Here is an 18574-nt window from a genome sequence, read left to right as displayed (position 1 = left end):
CCTTAGGTATCTGACCTGACTCAGTGTTGAGGACTGTCCTGTTTTGGAAACGAGCTGAGCTCCTGGGCATCCTCTCACCCAACACTGCGGTGGGTTTATGGGCAGAAACACACAAGGAGGGAGAGGAACCAGTAGTGGTGATGAATAGCGCTGGTGCAACTTGTAGTAAGGGCTTTGGCTTCTTCTGCAGAGAGCAAGGTTCTGGTGATGTACACTTCAGACACATCACTGCTGTCAGAAAAAGGGTCTGGGTTATCTCTGATGGTGTTTCAGTACCTGTGCCAAGTGTTGGTGTGCTCAGTACACACAACACGCAGTGTGAATGGGGTTCTTACCCCTTTTCTGACAGCACCCAGGCAGGTCCAGCACAGGTTGTCTGCTGTGCCGTGCTTTCTGCAAGTGTTTCTTCATTTCCTGGCTCACTGGAGCACTGTGTGATCCTGATGATCTTGTCTGCTAAGAATGGGTCTTACCTATTTTGTTTTACGTCTCACCTATTTAATTTTTTTCAGTAGTGCACAATATCAGATATACGGTAAAAAAAAAAATCCAGCTTTCAATGAAAATTTAAAATTTACCAAAGAAAGAATGCATTTTAGGCTCTAAATAAGAATGTACATCAGTGAAATGATAAAACAGACAGTACACTTTTACCAGACACACATCTTTTTAGAAGTCAAAGTACTGTACCACTTAAAAGTCTCCTGCTGAGAAAAGGCTTCCCTGTTCTTGGCTATGTCTGCTGGCACATGTGAAAGGATGCTGTGTTTGGATTTTATTTTCCTTAGCTGACTGTCTTCCAGTTGACCTGGACTGAGATGGAAAGGTTTTGTTGTCCACTCTCTTTTCTACAAGTGTCTCAATTGTCCTTGTTCTATGTAGTTCTAAACCCAAAATATTGGCAGTGTTTGTCATTGATGGGATGAGAACAGTTACATAAGAAAACCATTAGCAATCCATCAAACAAACACAAAGTATTGTACTTGGGATGGTATAAATTAATGCTTTCTTTTTCTACCTATTTTTTTCAGGTGCATAGGGAACACCTGGCTATGAGATCCCTGAAGGCTACAGGTAGGCAGGTATAAGCAATTGCATCTTTCCTAGGATTTATGGAATTTTGAATTCTAGCTGCTTTCAATATTCATATTTTATTGCTGGCTCACCACACAGCTGGAGGGGGTCATGGAGAATGAATGGACACTCATACCTTAAAGCTTGTTGAGTCCTTTTTATTAATGATGAAAACTGGAAAATGAGGTTATAACAGCAAAATTATTTTATCTATTGATTACTAAAGATTATAAAAAGGCAAAGCTGATTAAATGTGTGCTTCATATTTCTGGTTATTGAACAGAGATTTGATGATATTTTTAAAGAGCACCATAGAAATCATACGGGTAATGCTGACAGAGTGAAGCAGGAAATATATTGCATGTCTGCAAGGAATGAAAGTGCTGACTTTTTCTTATCTAAAAGATTCTTAGTACAAAGCCAAATTTTTTATCACTTCATACAAAAGAATAAAGTTATTTATCCATTTTGGCTTGGAGCAGATGGATCCTTTGCCACATCAGATTGTGCCTCATATCTTCTCTTCAACTTCCTTAACGTGGGATGCAACAACTTTTCCATCTACCACTTCTTCGACAATTGTCTTGATCTTTCTAGTTTTGGTTGGATCTAAACATCATGAACAAAACAAAAAATATATATCAACATATTAAAGATGATAAACCCAAGCAGCACGTACATGACCCTTTACCCCCCTTTTCCTTTCAAACTGGCTTCTGATTCTAATGAGCGCGATGATGTAGTTAAACAGGATAACATGTATTATTTGATTTATGAGAATGATTTTAGAAACAAAATTTTATTCAGTCAAGTTCTACCTACCCTGAGAAGAATCCAGTGATTGTGTTTGAGATTTGGACCCTGTCAGGGATGAGCTTTCAAGCGTAACTGCCTGTCCAGCGCCCCTAAAAGGAAATCAGAGACATGCACTGTTGCAGGATGTTTGATAGGATTGGGATAAATTGCCTTTTCATGGTGACATTGGTAGATTATTTAAATACTGAGCAGAATGGCTCACTCTCCTCAGTCAGAGTGATATTTCGGATCGCTGTATGTGCTTTACTGTAATTTGGAGAATGTTCCACTTATTTTACCTCTTTTCTTCCTGGAAAGGATTTTGCTACAGAAAATAAACCTAAGGAGATATTTTGTGTCAAACAGTTCCTTACACAAACTCGCCATCCAGCAGGCGCCGGTAGGTTTCAATCTCCATTTCCAGACGAGTCTTGATGTCTAGGAGCTGTTGGTACTCTGCGTTCTGGCGCTCCATGTCAGCCCTGACCTGGAAAAGCTGGGACTCCAGGTTCCCGATCTGCATTTGGATTTGTGACAGCTGAGCGCAGTAACCACCTTCCGTTTCTGCTAAAGTGTCTTCCAGGGATTTTTTCTGTGTAAGGATATTAAATAATCTCTGGTTAAGAAAAAGGCCTCTTTACAAAAACAGAACCAACTGAAGTAGTTTAAGGGAGTGAGTACAGCTGCATTACTTAGAAGGTTTTATTTTCTTTCTGAAAACACCAGTTTGAAAACTCCCTTGTCGCTTCCCTAAATGTGATGTAAAAACTCATCTCCTTTGTGACATGCTTTTTGCAATCCAGTTAGATATATTACTGCTATTTAGGAACTAAAAGAATATAGGATTTAGTCAGAAATAAATACAAATCCTCAATCCTATGGAATAGGATAAGGTCTAAAAAGACTTTTGAAGTTGCCGAATTGGCTCTGAGCAGTCAGCAGCTTCCCTAGAACATACCATGGCGAGCTGAGACTGCAGCTCTATTTCCAAACTCTGGAGGGTCCGTTTTAAATCCGTGATCTCACTCTTTCCTGACTGGAGCTGCTCAGTATGAGTAGAGATTTCCCTTTTCAGCTCCCCGCTCTGAAATGACAAGGAAGAATGGGGTGTTATTTTACTGTTCCAACTAGGGAACTCATTTTCCCAAGCATTTTTCTGAGTTTGTTCTCTCTGTTTTTTACTTTTTCATTGAACCACGCCTCGGCCTCTTTACGGTTTTGCTCAGCAATGATTTCGTACTGTCCCCTCATGTCATTCAGAAGCTTGGTCAGGTCAGTCCCTGGAGCAGCATCCATTTCCACGCTGACTTGGCCAAATTCACTGCTTTGGATACCCTGAAGCTCCTGGAGAGATTGAAAATAAAGAGAAGGTTCTGTTAATAAAAGGAAAAATAGTTCTACCAAAATTTATGTAAAGAAATATATGTGATATAGATTCTATTATTCTATAGATAAATACTGTACGTATTTCTTTCACTCTTTCACTTAGCAAACTCAGAAAATAACAGCAAACAAAACAAATAATGAAATCCAGGAACTCCCACTGGCCTAAATAAGGGAGTAATTTGATGTTTCACAATTTCCTGTGTCTTGTTATGAATTCACAAAGGAAAAAAATAACCTCTTCATGATTCTTCTTGAGATAAGCCAGTTCTTCATTCAGGCTTTCAATCTGCAGCTCCAGATCTGCTCTGGTCAGGGTCAGCTCATCCAGGACTCTGCGCAGACCATTGATGTCAGCCTCCACACTCTGCCGAAGAGCCACTTCATTCTCATATCTGTGCATAAAGGGATTAAATATTATTTTTAACGTGGCCAATGAGGTTAAATGCAAACTACTGATGTGTTTTATTGTGGCTTTAACATGAAAACTTAATACACATAAATATTATAATATTATTTAATAATTGTATCACAAGTTTTCTACAAGGAAAGAGATTTTTAATATGAAATATTTTTCTCCTAAAGATATTAGTAAGACTTTTTGTAGCACTAAGATATCCTTACTTCAGTCTGAAGTCATCAGCAGCCAGTCTGGCATTATCGACCTGCAGAATGATCCTTGCATTGTCAATGGTTGCATTGATGATCTAGAATAGAAACAGCGTTCAGAGAATGATGTTACAGCCCAAAGGCCTCATGGCTTTGTAATGGCTTTAAACTTTGTGTTCTACAAGGGTTTGTAGATCTGCATTGCATCCCTGCCTTCTCCTTTATTCAGATTAGACAAATCACGGTGTGACACGGCTACAGAACTGCTTTAATGTACAGGAAAAACTCAGCACATGTCACCAGTGCAAGGTGACAGAGGTCACTGCGTCAGAACCAAAGGATAAATGTGCTCTTGGTTTCTGAAAGAAATTTGTTGTTTTCATTCATACCATTAAGTGAATTACAAATATAAAGATACGTTAAATACACTGCTACACTGCTTTGCTACCTTGTTTCGGAGATCTTCAATGACCGGGTAGAATTTACTGTAGTCATTTCCAGATCCAGGGGTGCCAGTGCCAGGGCCACTTTTCTCATACCACTCACGGATTTTGCGCTCCAGCTCAGTGTTGGCATCCTCCAGAGATCTCACTTTGTCCAGATACGCAGCCAGACGGTCATTGAGGTTCTGCATTGTCTCTTTTTTTGAGCCAGAAAGAATGCCACCATCCCCAGCACCAGCAGGGCCAAACCCAGCACCAGCAGGGCCAAACCCACCTCCAAAACCAGTCCCCGAGCCACCACCAAAGCCACCTCCAAAAGCAGCACCTGAACCACTGCCAAAACCACTTCCCAAACCTCCCCCAAAACCACTGCCTAAGCCACTTCCATAGCCACCACCCAAACCACCTCCAAAGCTTCCACCAAAGCCACTGCTTAAGCTGCTCCCAAATCCTGCACCTGAGCTGCCTCCATAGCCCCCACCGAACCCAGAGCCTGAACCCATCAGAGAAGCAGCACCAAACCCTCCACCAGAACCCCCACCAAACCCAAGCCCACTGCCACCAAAGCCTCCTCCACCACTAGAGCTGGACATCCTCAGAGATCCTCCGCCAAGTCCGCTCCGAGAGGAGAATTGCCGGGACCCGCCACTTGTGCGCACGGAAAGGGCCATGGTGCTTGAGGTGCCTGGATCTGCTCCGTGGAGGATGCAACAGAGAGCAGGGCAGAGTGGGAGAAGGGTCAGCTTTATAGAGGGACAGCAGTGGGTGTTTCAGGAGGAGTCTCCACCTCCTGGGGAGAGCTTTCACTCTCTCTCTCCCTCCTGTTTGGAGGGGACGTCAGTTTAGTGTGCTCTGACCAACCGAAATGATATGTGCCAACCAAAATTGCCAATGGGAGTGGAAATCTGGTGCCCTCCAGGTATTTGTATGAGGGGAAATGGGTGGAGTGGAGCTGAGACATCACGATTGTGTTGTGCTATGTGCAGTGGAGCACAAAAAGTTCTTTCCGCATGTAAATCCCTCCTAAATAATTGTTTTGTCATTGCAGATTCAGTGCTTCCTGGGTTTGGGGCTGTTATTACAGGAGTTTGCTATGTCAGCAGAGTGATCCCTTTGATCCCTGCTTCCCAGCATGTGTGGCAGGAATGTCTTTCTTCTCATAATGCTTTTCTGGCAGGAGCCTCTGCTGGATTAGTGTTTCTGGATGCTTCAAAAGAAGTAGGAAAAGTGACCACCAGGTGTCCACTGGACTGGGTGTTTAGTGAGCTGCAGGGTGATCCTTAATATGAAAATGTAAATACACTTATACCCAATAGGATTTGGAATTTGGTTTATGCCCTAAACATTTAATCATTGAAATACCTCAGAGGGATAAGAATATAAGACTATATTCATAAAGCATATAACAGTTTGTACTTTGGAGCTGAGAACTGACCACTGTGTCTGCTAAATTGTTTGCTGTTATCTCAAAATCAGAAATCTGATTTCTGTATTTGGTACTTTTTATAATACAAGTCTAAAGATCAAATGCAGTGCTTCTGGGTGCAGGTTTGGGCATGGCAACCCTCCCAAACCAGTATATTTTTCTTTTGAAGTTATTTTGATAAATGGAAAATAGTTTTTACTTTCTCCTGGCTTAATTATATCATTGGATTTGTCAACTGAAACGTATTAATTTTTGATTTATCCGCGCCCAGGAGCATGGGGTGCTTTTGGGGCAGAAAGGAGCGGAAGATCAAAGGTGTAAGTAAAGCATGTCTATGGAAATGAGCTGATAGCCTGGTCTCAGTGACTCGGGGCAGTGAAAGCAGAGGATTAGTTCTTTGGCAGCTATTTATGTACAGTAAATAGCTCTGGACAGGTGAGGTTTCATAGGAAAGAGCTTTGTGTGTTTATGTTCTCAAGAGAAAAATGTAAACTCCTGGGACTGAGGATCCAGGTGTGGCACAGGGGCCTCCCTATGGGACAGGGAACGTTACTGGCACAGAAAGGTTTGAGAGAGATAATTTCAAATATATTCTTTATCTATATTGGTAAAATATCTTGGCTTGCTGTAGTCCCTGGTGACATAATCATTCACAGAGCATGAAAAGTATCAAATAGGCTTCTTCAATTTATTTTTCATGTTAATTTATTGTAAAAAACAAATTGACATCTCTTATTTGTTGGAAAATCGAGTTTTAATGAGGTGAAGCTGCTTTATGTTTGAGTGGGAGTTCACATTCAGAAAAGGTGTGCTGAACTGATGCCTTAATGCATTTTAAAAACCCAATACTTCCATTTTTATCTGTGTTGGAAGCACTTATACCAGGCTGACTTGGTTTTTTTCCATCAAGGTACTTAGTCACAATGTAAGTAAAGCCAGTATTTTATGTTGCAACTTACACATTTTTATTAATGCTCCCCCACAAAAACACCACCAACAAAAATTGTTTAGGATTTGATAATTTGGCATTTTTCAACCCTGCTGGGGTTTAGGGTGAATTAGATCAGATTCTTTATAAATCTTTTTGTTTTGGCATCAGCTCCAGGAAACTCAGAGGCATCTCCACTGCTGGTGCCATTTACATCTTCTCTTCGATCTCTCTGACCTCAGAGGAGACAATCTTGCCATCAACCACCTCTTCAACTATTGTCTTGATCTTCTTAAATTTGCTTGATTCTGTTACCAAAATTGAAAAGATAATTCATTAAATACAATGTACATTGACAGAGTAATATTGCTGCAGTAGTAGCAGTCAATGAGGAAATAGCAAAAAGCATCTTCAGTCCACAAGTACTTGAGGTAAACTTTTGTGGTGAGCAGGGTGTGGCTTCTCCTCTTTTGAGTATTGAGTATGTTGCCCATAGACTGCAGTGGACACTGGGTTCAGTAACTCTCTATCACTCTTGATAGTTTTGTTTCAGTTTAGCACAAACTTGTAGACCTAAAACCTTGGAATAGACTTACACCAAATTGGAAATTTTCTATGAAACTGGATATGTTACTTGGGAGCCTCAGTTTCCCTGTGCAGCCAGTGGGGAGAGGCAGATGCTTCTGCGCTTCTCCAGAGGGAAATTCAGTAACTCTCTGTTGTTTGCTTGGCTCTGCGAGAAGCTACAGAATCACAGAATGGGTGAGTCTGTGATTTTACACTGGGCACCTGAATTGTATATATAAACCGAGGTTAGTACAGTCCCTGTAGGGTAATCATACAGTTGATTGCTTTCTTAATGTGAGATTCCGCTGGCTGATTATTTGCTCTGAAGCTGTTGTTTTATATCAGCCTACTTCATTCCATAGCATTTCAACAGGCAGCCATCAAAACAGAAAGAAGTTGGTGGGACATACCTTTATCATAGTCTGGTGGCATTACTGCCAGTTTCACTTCATTTTTTTCCCTGTTAAAATTATAAATTAGAAAGTATAAATGTATGGCAACTCATGCATTGAAAGAACATCCTTGTGCGTTTCCTATGTATTTGATCAGGACAGCTAATCCCCTTTCATCAAGACATTTAACCAGGAGATAACTCAGTAAAATGAGTTCTCTCAATTAAACCAAAACTTGCTAAGCTGGAGGTGCAATTAACCTGCAGACATATCTCTGCAATGCCAAGACTTCAGCTCGTGCAGGTATACCTGATACAGTTCCTGAACCAGAACAGCTGAACTGGCAGAATCTGAGGGGAAGTTCCATTCCCTGCTTAACCCATATGGACAAGTTGATCCAAACCTGCATTACTGGTGTTCCTGGCAAGTGAACATCTACCCAACTTCCCAGCTCACACAGTGACAGTCTGTGGGCTGGGAGAGCCCAACTCAGAATTCCACAGCAGCTTCAGCAGCCCAGCCTGAAGTGCAGCCTGCTCTGATTCTGTGGCTGAGAACTGGGCAATGGACTTGCCCCACCCCAAAGCAGTTGGAGAGTGGCAGATTTGATACAAAACCCAAAATAGCACGCAAAGCCACGTGTTTGCTCACCAGTTTTCCTCTCCCTCCAGCAGCCGGCGGTACGTGGCGATTTCCATCTCCAAGTGAGTCTTGATATCCAGCAGGGTGATGTACTCATTGTTCTGAGCCTCCATGTCAGCTCGGAGCTGCCTCAGCTGAGCCTCCAGGCTGGAAATTGCTCCCTGTATCTGGGCAAGCTGGAAACTGTACCTTGCTTCTGTTTCAGCCACAGAGCCTTCCAGGGTCTGTTTCTATGGTCCATGAGAAGAACAGAGAGATATTATTTAGAGGATAAATTTTTGTGTTAAAATAGCATTTTGATTGTAAAGCCACTCATTCCTCTATTTATCTTTGTAACTCTCTGCTATCCACAGTCCTTATTTTGCCTTTTGTTATTTACCATGCCCAGCAGGGACTGTAATTCCAGCTCCAGGGTCTGGAAGACCTGTCTCCGTTCTGTGATCTCCTTCCTTTGGACCTCCAGCTGTTCAATATTGAGGGCAACTTCCTGGTTCAGTTCTACTGTCTGGAATGAGAAATGGAGGGACTGTTAACTGCAGCTAGGCATGACTAAGTTTCTTGCTGATCTTTAAGCAGTTGGCTTTACCTGCTTTTCAAAACGTTCTTTGGCTTCTTGGCGGTTCTTTTCTGCCATTTCTTCATATTGCTTTCTCATGTTTTCCATAATAGCTGCGAGATCAATGCCAGGAGCAGCATCCACTGCCACCTCCACAGAGCCAGTCACCTCTTTGCGCAGTCTGTTGACATCCTGCAATGGGGATTGTGTTAGCACCGACTGCAGGGAGCTGTCACTGCTGGGTATTTGACATAAACTAAACATCTACACACATGGCACTAATCCTTCAATAGTACCTGGGGGCAAGACAACTTAATCACCTTGTAAATATTGTTTAGTGCACCTCATCTCAGAGCAGTTTAATGACTATATAGCAATAAATGCTATATCATAGATAAATGTATCATAGAAATGATTTCCTCAGAACTGGACCTATGGAATGGAGGGCAGAAGTCATGGCTCCCATTTGTGTACTTTTTGGGGTAGTAATTCCTAAACCATAAATTATTCTTAGAGAAAACCTTCACTGCTTCATTCCTGGAATGGAGGAGTGTTCAGGCTTTGCTCCCTGACAGCTTGGATATCCCTTAGTGCCACACATGGTTATGCTGCTTTCAGGAAGGATAGAAATGCTTCCTAGTGAGACTGTTTCTGTTTGCCACTCAAAACCCCTCTCCCTGGCAGTGCTCAGCTGCTCTCACCTCCTCATGGTTCTTCCTAAGGAAAACGAGATCCTCAGTTATGCTCTCAATCTGGGACTCCAGGTCAGCTTTCGTCAGAGTCAGATCGTCACGGACACGGAGCAGTCCAGTGATGTCACTCTCCACACTCTGCCTCAGCAGGTGTTCATTTTCAAACCTGTGCAATAAGGTTCCTTTTGTCATCATTGGAATGAAGTGGTTTGATGTAAATGTTAGAATCAGTAACTATCACAGTCACTGGGAAATTTTCATTAAACTTAAAATTTGAATATGTTGCCAGCACTGATTCCAATGACTGGAAGCTTTCTAAATAAGAGGAGTGTGAAAGAGAATTGATACAAAATCATGGAACTTACTTCAGCCTAAAGTCATCAGCAGCCAGCTTGGCATTGTCAATCTGCAGGATGAGCCTGGCATTTTCCATCTGGGCAGCAGAAACCTAAAAGAAATGGTGGACAAGTGATGAAACTTTGCACAGAAATTCACACTTGATCCTTTCCTGGGAGTGAATACTGGGCTTCATTCCGCTTCATTTCAGCTGTCTGTAAGTCAGCTGGGTTTAAAGCTAAGTTCCATCTGAAGTGCGTGAAAGGAATTAGGGGTGTCCAAAAGGCAAATCGTCTTGCTGTAAAATAAGTATATTGAATAGTTGGGATAAACTGTTCTCTGAAGGGATCTGCTTTTAAATGCTATGAAGTAGAACTGATAAAAAATATCAGGGGAAAGATTGAAGGAATTCTGGAAACATTTGACAGAAAATGGAAAGATTCTGGAAAGATTTGACAAACTTGTCAGTTGATTGCTGGGACTATGTAATGGTTTCCAGTGGTAATTTACCAGTTTAAGTAGTGATCTTTAATTTTTTTCTGAGTGTTTGCCCTTCTTTTCTAAAAACCCACTTGGAAATATACTGTTGCTAAACTATATTTAAATATGTAGATTACCATTAGTAGTATCTCTAATTAAAGCCACCTAAGGCAAATATCACAGAACTAGTTAATTTTGAGTCAAAGATTTTTCAGGTGTGAGATTACTCACATCTGCAGGCATATATCTGGTATTACAAATGATGTAAAATCTGTCACAAATTTGTAGCTTATGAAAATTAGCTCCTTTTTTTCTCAGCTGGGCCAATTACAATTTGGAAAAGTACATTTTCTACAACGGATTATTCTCTCTCTCACTGATAATTGCAATTCCTGTATTTATAGAGGGCTCTATGATCTCTTACCTTATTTCGGAGTTCTTCAATTGTTTTGAAGTAGGAGCTGTAGTCCTGCCCTACGCTTATGGTGTTCTTTTCATACCATTCCTTGATCTGCATTTCAATCATGGAGTTTGACTTCTCCAGTGAGCGCACCCTCTCCAGGTACGAAGCCAAGCGATCGTTCAGGTTTTGCATGGTTGATTTTTCGTTGCCAGCAAGCAGCACATCGCTACCAGTGATGCTGAGCTGGAGGCTCCCTCCGAGGCCTTGGCCAGAGCTGGTGCTGGTTGAGATGCGGGTGCCATAGCCCCCAGCTCCCCCATAGACACTGGGTGCCTGGATCTTCTGGATGGACATTTTCCTGGAGGTCAAACCACTGACACTGGGTGCGGAGGACTGGAGACGGCTGCTTGTACCCCACTGGATGCTGCGGGTGGAGAATGCCATTTGTGCTCTTTGTCTTCTGGACTGCAGCAGGTGAATCAGCACAGAGAGAGACAGGGCAACGAGGAGCTGAGTGTGAACTGTGCACCTTTATACCAGGTCCAAGAGGAAGCACAGTGGCTGGAAACCCCACCTATGTTGATGTAGAATGTCACTGCTATCAGCACAAAGAGCACACAGGATATTGCCCCCCCTCCCATAATTTGAAGGGGTTCTCATCTGTTCATCTGTGTTTGAGGAACACTCCCTGGGTAGTTTGCTTGCTTTGTTATTTTGAAAAACAGATAAAGCACAAATGATCTGTTGAATCATTTATAACCATGTACCTGCAGCCAATCCCCTCTGTAGCCCTTTGGAACAAATGAGTAGGTTCTTAGCCCCCTGTGCAGTGCATGAATTTAAAATGAGAGTTGCCTGTTACGTGACAAGAGACTTAAAATATTTATATTTGTGTTCTGTTGAGTAAGTGATAATTTGGGCCTCAGGACAGTCTAGAACAGTGTATAAATTATTAGAAAGGAGGCAACTGTACTACCATATGAATTAATTTCATAGTAAGCACAAACCAATATCTGCACTGCCAGTGCTGAGTGGAGGCTGTTGCCATCAGCTTGGATGGACTATGCATTTTTCTGGTACTAGAAGACCCTTGCAAATGGAATTTGAGCTTTCAGTACAGCTGAGATTAAGTGGGAAGGGCATTTCTTTGTCCTTAAGTGAGGTAAAAGGAATGAGAATATTGGAAACCTTCACAGCCTGCTGTAAATCACATGTGAGATGCTGAGGTCCAGAGTGGCTGGAAGTGTTGACTTCCAGCTTCCAGCAGAAGGAGCCTCCAGCCCTCCTGTGTGGCTGAAGTTGAAGCAAAAGAAGTTTCCCTCCTGCCTCATCAATGGTCCAGAGAACACCAGCTAACAAGAGCCATGCTGGGGGGTCTGTCCCCAGCCCTGGGGCTGTGGTCATTAACAGGAAACCAGCTGCCTTTCCATGGCATGATGAAACCCAACAATCCTGCTGCTGATCGTGCAGAGGCTCCAGGGCTGACCGTGCTGTTCACTTGATACAGAAAGTGCATGGAGAATTTGGAAAGCAAGAGCAGAGCCTGATTGCTGCGGGGTTGTTGGTGCTGCAGGAGAGCAGGTGGCAGGTGTGTGTTGGGACAGTGTGGAGGTGCAGCTCCTGGGGCATTGCACTGACAGTGCTTTAGTGTGTTACTGATGTCAGGTAGAACAATGAACACACATGGCTTGTGTTAGTGACAGCAGCTGTCGTACGTACTGATCTCCCACCTTGGGGGGCAGAAATTGGTGAGACACTGAGCTTTGGAGGCATTGCACTGCGTGTTGGAGGTACCTTCAGGTTTCTGAGAGCACCCAGCCCAGAATATTAGGCAATCAGTATTGCCAAGTTTTTTAAGTTACTGTGCTAGGGATTAGTCTAACTGGTATTGGCTCAAGGCAGAGAGTTAAACTAACATTATACTTGGCTGTTCTGGAAACCCAGCTTCCAAACCAAAGCAATCAGTGTCCAGGGCAGGATTTTTTTTCTAGAAGGATGCTGTGGGTTGTCTTTGGACCTTGAGCTTCTTTGGGTGTAACTTATAATAAAAAACTTTAATGAGATGTGAGACCAAAGTACACTGGCCATGACATTTGGTGTGTCATTACAGAGACTCAGGGTGGGTTGTCCTTTGTCCATTGAAATTATTCAGGCTGAGGAAGAATTATTCATTTTAGTAGAGCAGAGCTTATACCTTTAGAATATAGGAGGAGTACAGAAGAGATCCTGCTGTTCTTACATCCCTTGGCTCTATATCTCACTGCCTAGATCTCTGCATTATATAGATTTAAATATATAGAATTAAATAGATTTTGTGGCAGTCTATTTAAGAGCAGATATTCTGCTCTGTCTTCTCTGTATTTATTAAAATTAGTTTCCATGTTACCTTGGTGATATTTTTTCTAAACTTAATTTAGGGGTTCTATTTTTTCACTTAGTGAGCAAATGAAAAAAGAAGTCAATGATCTGAATTAATGTGAGCATCAGGCTTAGGTCAGACATTTGCCTTGTGTTATTGTTCTTCTGCTTTAGTTCAAGCTGAATCTCTAGCAATTATTTTCCTTCCAGGATCACCTAGACTATTAAGCAGAAGTGTCCCAGATGTATGCAAGGGGAAGCATGGAGCAATGGCATTGTGCAGACCTGATGTGAAAAGATATATGGCAGAATTTTCTTAGTGTTCTTTTTATTCTCATCCCTAAATTCTTTACTGACAATTTCTCTGGTCTTAACATTTTATATATGCTTCTATCCCCCTCAAAAAGCTAGGATATTGGCATGAATATTTGCTAGGATCAGGATAGGTTCACATCAGAGGTGGGCTTTGCTCCTGGCTTACACTTTTTTCCATGAAACGTACCTTGACTGGTTGCATCAGTCACTGGAAACTGCCAGAGGGAGCCCCAAAGCTGCAGCCATGGCAGTGAGGGGAGGGCAAGGCCCCAGCCAGGCTGGAGGACAAGGGGCTCCTCAAGGCTGTCCGCTGGGACTTCAGCCTCCTACACCCCTGGACTATGCCCAGGAATTATCTGCAAGAACATGGGCTGCCTCATTTTTATTTATTTTTAAAAATTTTTGTGGTTGTAACAGTAAGTTGTCTAAATACATGTGGAACAACCTAAAAATCTATTGTCCAGTACTACAGTTTTGGTCGGCATTGTTGAAGAAGTGCTGTAACAGTTTGCTGGTGCTTTAGCTCAGCAGAGCAATTTCAGCTCCAGACTAATTTGTGAGAGCTGTAGAGGACAGTCTGTGGGTTCATGGGTAACACTTCCCTTCAGTGACGTGCTTGGTCAGAGTGGGTTGGCTCTAGACATAATAAAACATTTATAGCAACACTAATGAATTGTTTGATTTCATGAAGAAATGTCAGCTGTGTGACAGAAGTTTAATGTGCATTAGAGGGCCATGGAGATAAGTCCTGCAGGGCTCTGATAATGTGGATGCCGTTCCCTATGACTCACCTGTGCTAACCAGCCATGGGCAACCAGTCTGGAGAGTTCAAGGAAAAAAGACACACCCAGCTGTGGGTCTGCATTTCTGCTGCCTTTAGGTGGAACGGATGCTTTTCTTTTAGATGACATAGAGACTTAAATAAAGCAAAGTCTTTTAGTTCAGTCTGTAGAGATGATCCATTTTAGGGGTGAAATCCAACACCCTTTTCTTGGTTCCTGTAACTGTGTTTGGGTTTAGCATCTACGCTCTAGTCCTGAAAGGATGTCTGCTGTGCAATGTGCATTCAAGAAAGATGCATTCCATGTCCAATATTCCAGCCATGTTCCAGTATTCAATATTTTCTGGGTCTGAGAAATTCCCCTCCTTCTCTTTTTAACTACCTTTGCACCTCCCGTTAATGCCAATGTCCACAAAGCCTGCTCTCTCTAAAAAGCAAAGCAATGTGTTTTGTGCTTTGCTGAACGGAGTCAGAGGAGAGAAAGTTCTGGATGATGCCACCAACTTAACTGGATTCACCTAAGCCCTGAACATTTGCAACTCAAGATCTTACAGTCTGCCTCACATATTTTTTTCCCCTCATTTCCCTCTCCTTTTTATCTTTTGTCCAATGAAAATATCTCAATCATCAAACCACTGCATTTTCTTCCTGCTTGGAGCTTTGACCAGAGGGGTAAGTTAAAACATTACTTTACATATTTATGGTACTTAGAGAGCTGTTCCAGCTCCTGGAGTTGTGCATGAGGCAGTGTGTGGGTTCCATCCCTCCCCAGCCACAGGTGGAAAATGAAAGTCAGGAGCTGCCTTTCCTGTCTCAGCTGCTCTCCTCGAACAGAATCAGATCTCAGTGCCAACAAAAACAGCTCCAGGCCACACAAACGAAGCTTCTCTTTTTTCTCCCCCAAAAGTGCCATTAAGATTGGCTCTAACAGGACTGCTGTCAGATCTCTCTCCCTTGGAAATACCCTGTGCAACTGAAGTGTCAGGGGAATGAGAAAACCAGTGAACTGGAGAGAATTTCAGCTTACTGGCTCTCTCAGTTCCATAATGCTGGAGTAGTTTAGTATCCATGAAAAATATTGCGTATTTCTATGATTCAGGAAGCAAATACAATTTTCATCACCCTGTGCAAAAATACGCACACACTGATCGTATGCCATAAAAGATACATATGAACACACTGTTGCATGAGTTCACATATTTGTAGATTTTTTTCCCCAAAGTTAAAAAAAAAAAAATCCTTTTGCTTTTGGGAATCTCAGTTGTGTCACACTTGGAGCCCCCAGATCGATTTTTCCCCAGGGTATAATTGCACTCATAGTGCCAGGAGGTGCCTGGGCAGAGGCACAGCTGCAGCTTCTTGTTTGGGGGCTGCTCTGGAATTTCACCCTTTCAGTGCATCCCAGCGATCTCACGGGATCCCCACTCCACGGGTTCGTACAACCAGAAGCAAGCTATGGGCTGCTTGGAAAACAAAATACCATTCCAGCGTCAAGATCTGTGTCAGGAGAGCAGGTACTAAAAAAAGCGAAATAAAGGAAACAGGCTGAAAATCCGGCTCCATACTCCTCTGGAGAAAGTCTGGCATTGTTAGTAACGTACATTACACAAATACTGCAGCAGAAATTTCCAGTTAGAAGTTGTTCCCCAGCCGCAGGAGCCCAGGAGGAGCAGCAGGAGCAGGGACAGGCACGGGGATCCGTGCGGATCTACCTGGTTGTCACTAGAGGCCACCACCGGCCTTTGGAACGGAGCTGCCTCCAGCCCTCCGTGTATTGCTCACCGTGCGGAACTTGAGCAAGTGAATAAACTCGCGGATTACATAACGAAATTTCTCATATTATCCACTTTGCTGGCCCTATACCCAGAGGAAATTTATTTGCATTACTCTTGTGGCCAAACGTTTAGAGGCATATTTCTCTTCAGAGCCACTAGCTGTAGTTAAGGAGTTCAGTGCTGTGTGTGGAGTGGGTTTGGAAGCAATGGCAAGAATAGTCTGTTTTTCTAAATTTTGACATCTGAGTCTTTGAGGACAGGGAGTATGCATTATCCCTTTAAATGATGCCCTTTTTACGCCTGATGCTTGAGTATATCAAGTTTTAGTCAGCAATAGGCTGTAGACATTAAAGAAAAGGTTTCTTTAGTTGTGCTTTTGTGGGTTTTGTTCTGTACAGTAGCAATGTTATTTCCAGTGAATCCATTCTCAGAATGTGTTCAGAGTGTCTCTTGTGAGATTAACCTGGAAGCAGAGCCTGGGTTCTGGAATGGCTTTCAAATATTAATCATTTGTCTCACTAATAAGACATAAAAAAGATTTTTCTTTCCTGCACCGGCAACTTTACGATCACAATTTCTGTCTGCTTGAAGCAACGTTACAGATTTCCTGCTTTGAAATTGTTCTGGCAAGAGTCACTCCCAGTTTTTTGTTTGATGCATTTGATGTTTTATTTTCTCATATGGATGGTTTGGGGGTGCAGAGCTGAGCCAAAGCCGGTACTTCTCTGAAGGCAGCACACCTTTAACTTCTGTTCTAAGGAAGACCTGTAGTTTGTAGCTACTTCAGCCTGTTTGTTTCTCCTTTTCCCTGCCTGCTCCAGCTAATTATGCCTCTTAATTGAAACACATTTTTCCAAATTATATTCCTCATTTTTGTTGCTTTCTATAGAGCCTAATTACCGCCCGTCACATCGACTCCTTTGGACTTGTCCTTAGGACATTGGAAAGCCAAAAAATTTACCCCCGAAGTCTATATAGTTATTGAAAGTGTCTTTACCACAGCTGGTGTTATGATTTTATGCCTTTAAGCTTCTAATGCATATTCAGACATTCAAAAAGCAAATTAACATGTCCAGAAGAAGCAGCTCTACACCTGCCTCACCATTAGGTCATGTCTCACACTGGGAGCTCCTGCCATAGGGACACTCCAAGCTGTCCAACATTGATGCTTCTGTTTCATGGAATAGTTTTGCAGACAATTGGTTCGTGCCAGTCCTAGGCCTGGCATTAGTCAAGTAGGTCATTTCAGTACAGTCACACAATTAAAGGTATCATAAAAGTGCAGCTTGAAAAGAATGAAAAATTTTACAGAGGGAGGAATGATGAGGAAACAACATGGTAAAACTTAAGCTGGGATTTCACTAAGCCAAATGTCCAGATAGAGTCAATAATTAAGATGCTTTTGCTGTATAATGCAGGACATGGGGGGACAGGGGGTGCAGCCTCTCCAGCATTATTCTTCCCTTGCTTCCCTGTTTATAGATTCTTCCTTTTTCTAAATGATTCATACACAGGAACAGGCATCTCCTAGCAAAACTTTAGAAACCTTTATAGGTCAGGGTGTGGACATTGTGAAATATTTTACCAGCTCTTCTACCTATTCTCTCTGCTTCAATAATCCATAGAAGCAGTGGGTTTAGCAGTGCTATAAAGGCAAGATTTCTTTTCTTCTCTTTATGAAATGACTTTGTTAATTTTGCATCCGCATTAACCAGGAAGGCAGAAAGCAAAAATTTTCATTCTACAGATGTGGCTGTTGATAAATAAGGCTGAACCCCAAGCAGTGTGGGGCCAGCTCCCCAGAAGAATGTGTGATTAATAGCACAAACCATGACTGCATTACCTCATCGCACACTTCTTCCAGGGGATCAACACTTCACTTACCAAAGCTGCCTATTGTAATACACCTTAATAAGTTTTAACATTTCTACAAGTGAAATGAGCTGTGACTCATGCCCAGGCTGGAGTGCAGTCAAGGCTCTTGGAAATCATGCTGAGGATTATTCTGTGCAGGACTGCCTTAAATGGCAGGTGAAACTGCAAGGAGCCGGTTGTGAATGCCGATGGTTTCAGCCTCCTTTTATAGGCTGAGTGCCTGTATCTTGTTGGTTTGCAGAAGTATTGTTGCATCATTCACTTAGACTGAGAAATGCTCTTCTTTCCTGCTGATGTTTCTTTGCCATCCTTTTCCATTTATGAGATGTAGAATTTATTCATTTGGAGGGTGTTATTTTTTATGATACTTCGTATTTTTGAAATTGCACTTTTTTTGGACCTAGGTCCGTCACTTTCTTGGGGTTGAAATGGCACTTCTGTGTGTATGGAATACTAAAGGAGAACACATACAAGTTGGCAGAGTTCAATCACTTTCAATACAATGAATTAATAAAGCAATTTTTCAAGCCATATGTCATCACACTCCTGAAGATTTCCTTCCCTTCAAAGCCACCACTCTGAGATCAGAAGCAGCACTACCTGTGCTCTTAAAGTCTCCCAAATACTACAAAGCTCCCAAAGATGCCAGCACAGCATTCTGTACAGGCTTCATTTCAATCAGGCTGTTGGCACAGGTACATTGAAGAACATCATCAGAGTATGTGCAGGGTCCTGACCAGCCAT

General features: G+C 42.4%; 1 protein-coding gene across 1 annotated transcript; it reads right to left on the bottom strand.

Annotated features, from left to right (window-relative positions):
• Window positions 1-1211: 1211 nt before the first annotated feature.
• LOC146426608 (uncharacterized) lies at window positions 1212-11259 on the bottom strand. The gene is made up of 16 exons (XM_085083318.1): window positions 10748-11259; window positions 9873-9955; window positions 9517-9673; window positions 8846-9007; window positions 8639-8764; window positions 8269-8489; window positions 7636-7685; window positions 6872-6966; window positions 4310-5047; window positions 3877-3959; window positions 3491-3647; window positions 3052-3213; window positions 2828-2953; window positions 2244-2461; window positions 1897-1979; window positions 1212-1683 (listed from the first exon to the last, which is right to left on the bottom strand). Exons 1-16 carry the CDS (start codon window positions 11168-11170, stop codon window positions 1586-1588), a joined length of 2982 nt encoding a protein of 993 aa, XP_084939444.1. The 5' UTR covers window positions 11171-11259; the 3' UTR covers window positions 1212-1585.
• Window positions 11260-18574: the final 7315 nt, after the last annotated feature.

The sequence above is a fragment of the Lichenostomus cassidix genome, chromosome 27 (assembly GCF_008360975.1).
Source record: "Lichenostomus cassidix isolate B80296 chromosome 27, HeHo_3.0, whole genome shotgun sequence".
Taxonomy (NCBI): domain Eukaryota; kingdom Metazoa; phylum Chordata; class Aves; order Passeriformes; family Meliphagidae; genus Lichenostomus; species Lichenostomus cassidix.
The sequence above is the reverse complement of the archived record's forward strand: the minus strand, read 5'-3'. Positions and strand labels throughout refer to the sequence as shown.

Coding starts and splice junctions, on each gene's coding strand:
- LOC146426608 (XM_085083318.1), bottom strand. CDS start 11,170: ATGGCATTCTCCACCCGCAGCATCCAGTGGGGTACAAGCAGCCGTCTC. Junction 9,008..9,516: donor TTAGGAAGAACCATGAGGAG/GTGAGAGCAGCT, acceptor TCCCCATTGCAG/GATGTCAACAGACTGCGCAA. Junction 3,648..3,876: donor GCTGATGACTTCAGACTGAA/GTAAGGATATCT, acceptor CTTTATGCACAG/ATATGAGAATGAAGTGGCTC.